Raw genomic sequence first — 3,394 nt, 5'->3', positions numbered from 1 at the left:
TACCAACACTGCTTTTTGTTGCGCAATTTTTCGCCGATCAATACTCTTTGCGGAGAAATTTAAAAATGTTATCATTCGAATAAGCCCTTTGGAAAACTGAGTTGATTGTTGTAGAGACTTTTTAATTTTCTAATTTCTCTAAGAGTATTCGGGTTCAAATTTGGAAAAAAAAACTTTTCTCACATTTTCACGTTCAAAGAATAAAAGTAGGTAGGTCTCTCAAGATTTCAGCGAAAACTGTCATCTTCTGAATTTGTGCTAGGCTGCACAGTGATGACTCTCGGCCACCCAGAAGATCTAATTTAAAAAAAAAACAAAATGTTTTGTTTGGTGAAGCAAACGCTGCCTCAATTTATCTTTATCTGCTAATTCCCTGCTGCTTTTTTACTATGCATCCAATTAGGTTGTCTCAAAAAAATTTAATTCGCAATCAAACAATTAGTTCAAAAACTGAAACAAAAAAAAGCAGAAATAAAAATATAGTTGCACTATCTTGAGAAAAACAAAAACTAAAACAATTAAGAATAGTAAATTCTATAACTAATACAATTAACGTGGGTCACGTCAACAAATCAACTCAAAATAACCGATTACAGTATCCCAAATGATTGCTGAAATAATTTTAACAGCTAAAAATCTTCTGCTCAGTATTTTTTTCAGTTGAAGATGTATCATCTATTTCCAATCTCTGGCGCTCTCGAAAAAATAGCTTGTTTTTGAGAATGCTGAGCTCAGAGACCATGGAAGCCTAAATTAAATCAAAATCCCTAATTTACAGCTTAGCAGATGAAAAATCATAAGCTTAAACGAGGGCACAAAGAAATTTGAGAAGAAGTTGAATTAGTACCTAAAAAATATCAGGTGAAAATATCCAAAGATATCAAAATATATCCGAAATCGATTTCAATTTTTGAAAAACTTTTCACCCAAAATGTATGTTTTTGTATCGTTGCGATGTGTTCGTTAGCAACCATTGAGAGAGAGAGAAGATATTTTTCCTGTGTTTGTATTCATGAGAGTTTGCCGATATTATTTGTTCAAAAATTGAATTTTATTTAGGTTTTAGCAGCTTTGGCTACACTGACTTTTCTTTTGTTTAATTATTGCATACTTTTTGATTAAGTTTGGCCGTTCGATTATTTTAAACAAAATTATTTTGTTTACCTATTTTTGCCTATTTTTTCCGCACTTTTTGTGATATATTTTAGTTGTCTGGGCTGGTTTTGCTTGGCAAGTAGGATTCGATTAACAGGTTTGACGCTTATGTTATACTTTTTAGAACTTTTATCTTCTCAATAGGAAAGAGGATTATTCCCAAAAATTTTATCAAAGAATCCAATCAAAACAACAATTTTTCTTGGGATTTTTGGATCAGAAAACAACAATCTTTAATCGACTTTGTTCTCGTTTATTCGTTCAATCGAAAACCTGGCCAAAAATATCAATAGCATCTCTGATCATTCAACCATCCGCGTACAATCCTTTGAGGAATCAAGCAATTGCTCGGCAATTGGATTTCAATTTTTTGAGGTCTTTGTTTAAGTCTTTATTTGAAAAGGCAAAAAATTTGTTTTTCTTATAATTTTTTGTTGGTTTAAAAATAATAGCGTAATTGACCACCTCTAAATCCGAGGTACTCATTTTATGGGCTTTTTGTTCTCACAATTAGGAATTTTTTACATTTTGTATGTTGTCTTTTTGATGCCTTAATTTTTCTTATGACATTCAGAGTTCAAATTTTTTAGTCCAATGTTGTTGCTAAAGAAAACATAGCAAAAAACAGCTATTCGTTAGTGTTTGGAATGTATAATTTTTTTTTTCATTTTGACATTCTGATTTGTAAGTTTTTGTAAACATTGTCCTTGTCTGCTCTACCGTCACAAGTCTCCCCTTAAACACACAATAAATATCTTTATTTAATACTTTGGACCGCTTCCTGTGCGAAGCACAGCGAATGTCTTTCCCGTTTAAAAACTTCCAACGCATTGAGAGCTCCTTTCCAATTCATTGGTATTGGAGTTACAACAAGGAAAATCACACACGTTTGTCAGAACGATTGGACCTATCGTTTGTCAAGACACTTAGTGTGCAAAAAAAGCTTTCGGTCAAATTTCGTGAAAATTTTCCGTGTTGCTAGAAGATGTCAACTAAATTCCTAAGAAGTTACGCCTCTTCATGCGTCGCCCAAACTAAAAAATAAGTCTAAATATGCTGATTAGAGCAAAATGAAGTTCTTGGATCAGTATTGTGATCCACTCTTTATAATTGTTACATCTTGAATCGCGCTGGTTGTGCTAATTTTTGAAGTGTTGATTTTATCTAAGGATTGTTAAGAAAAGTGCACAGAGCTTCAGATGAGAAAGGGATGAAACCATTTGCAGAATGCGCTCAAAACGTAAAATAGCGCTTTTTCAGGAGTGATAAAATTATGTAAGATTTGTTTGAAATTTTAAGCGCTAAAATTTTGTAAAGTTTCTGCTGATTTTTTTTTGTAAGAAAAGTGCTGAAATTACGCAAAGAATGTGTTATAATCGTTGAATTTTCCGCTTGCACCCGCTGATATCTGAACCCAGTAAAATCGATTACGATTTTTTTTGATAACCACACGCATGTGGAAAGTGTAACAAATTTAATAAATACCGGGTCGAGCAAATTTCCAAAAGTTATTAAGAAAAGCGCTGAAAAGCGCTCAATTTTCGAAAAATTCAGCGCAAAATCCTTACATAATAATGCGCTGATTTGCGCTGAAAAGTGCTGAAACTTTGTAAGAAATGCGCTGAAATCCGCTGAAATTTCAAAAAGTTCAGCTCTTTTCTTTCGCTCCGAGGCTCGAACCCCGATCATTGTGTCTCATCTATCAACTAATCCACTGCGCTATTGGGAACTGAAATGCTTCCCATTTAATTTGAATTCCCATAATAAAACCTTTGATATGAAAAGCGCTGAAATTATGTAAAAAATGCGCTGAAAATGCGCTGAAATCATGTAAGAAATGCGCTGAAGATGGGCTGAAACTTTGTAAGAATTGCGCTGAAAAGGTGCTGAAAGTTATGTCAGAAATGCGCTGAAAAAGCACTGATATTATGCAAGAAATGCGCTGAAGGTGCGCTGAAATTTTAAAGTTTCAGCGCCATCTAGAAATTTCAACGCATTTCAGCGTATTCAGCGCATGTCTTATATAATTTCAGCGCATTCAGCGCATTTCTTACAAAAGATGCGCTGAAACGGCGCTGACATCACGACCCGAGATAGTTTTAGCATTAAAATCTGAAAAAGATTTTAAAGATTCGTCAGATGATCGGATGGCATTTTCAGCAACTATTATTGCGTGGACTCCTACCGGACGTCAACGGAAAACCGGACAGATGATCATGCACACCTGCCCAGGGGATCA

At 34.2% G+C, this 3,394-nt stretch overlaps 1 protein-coding gene across 1 annotated transcript in view; it reads right to left on the bottom strand.

The window, feature by feature from the left end:
• The window catches only part of LOC142348011 (cytochrome P450 2U1-like), a 15,454-nt gene extending 12,610 nt beyond the window's left edge, over window positions 1–2,844 (bottom strand). The window contains exon 1 of the mRNA XM_075399177.1: window positions 2,836–2,844. Coding sequence (XP_075255292.1) covers window positions 2,836–2,844 — 9 coding nt within the window. The remainder of the gene's footprint in view (window positions 1–2,835) is intronic.
• Between the last annotated feature and the right edge of the window lie 550 nt (window positions 2,845–3,394).

The sequence above is a fragment of the Convolutriloba macropyga genome, chromosome 10, assembly GCF_964194025.1.
Source record: "Convolutriloba macropyga chromosome 10, txConMacr16.3, whole genome shotgun sequence".
Classification (NCBI taxonomy): domain Eukaryota; kingdom Metazoa; phylum Xenacoelomorpha; order Acoela; family Convolutidae; genus Convolutriloba; species Convolutriloba macropyga.
Note: the sequence above shows the minus strand (reverse complement) of the source record. Positions and strands in the feature narration are given on the sequence as shown.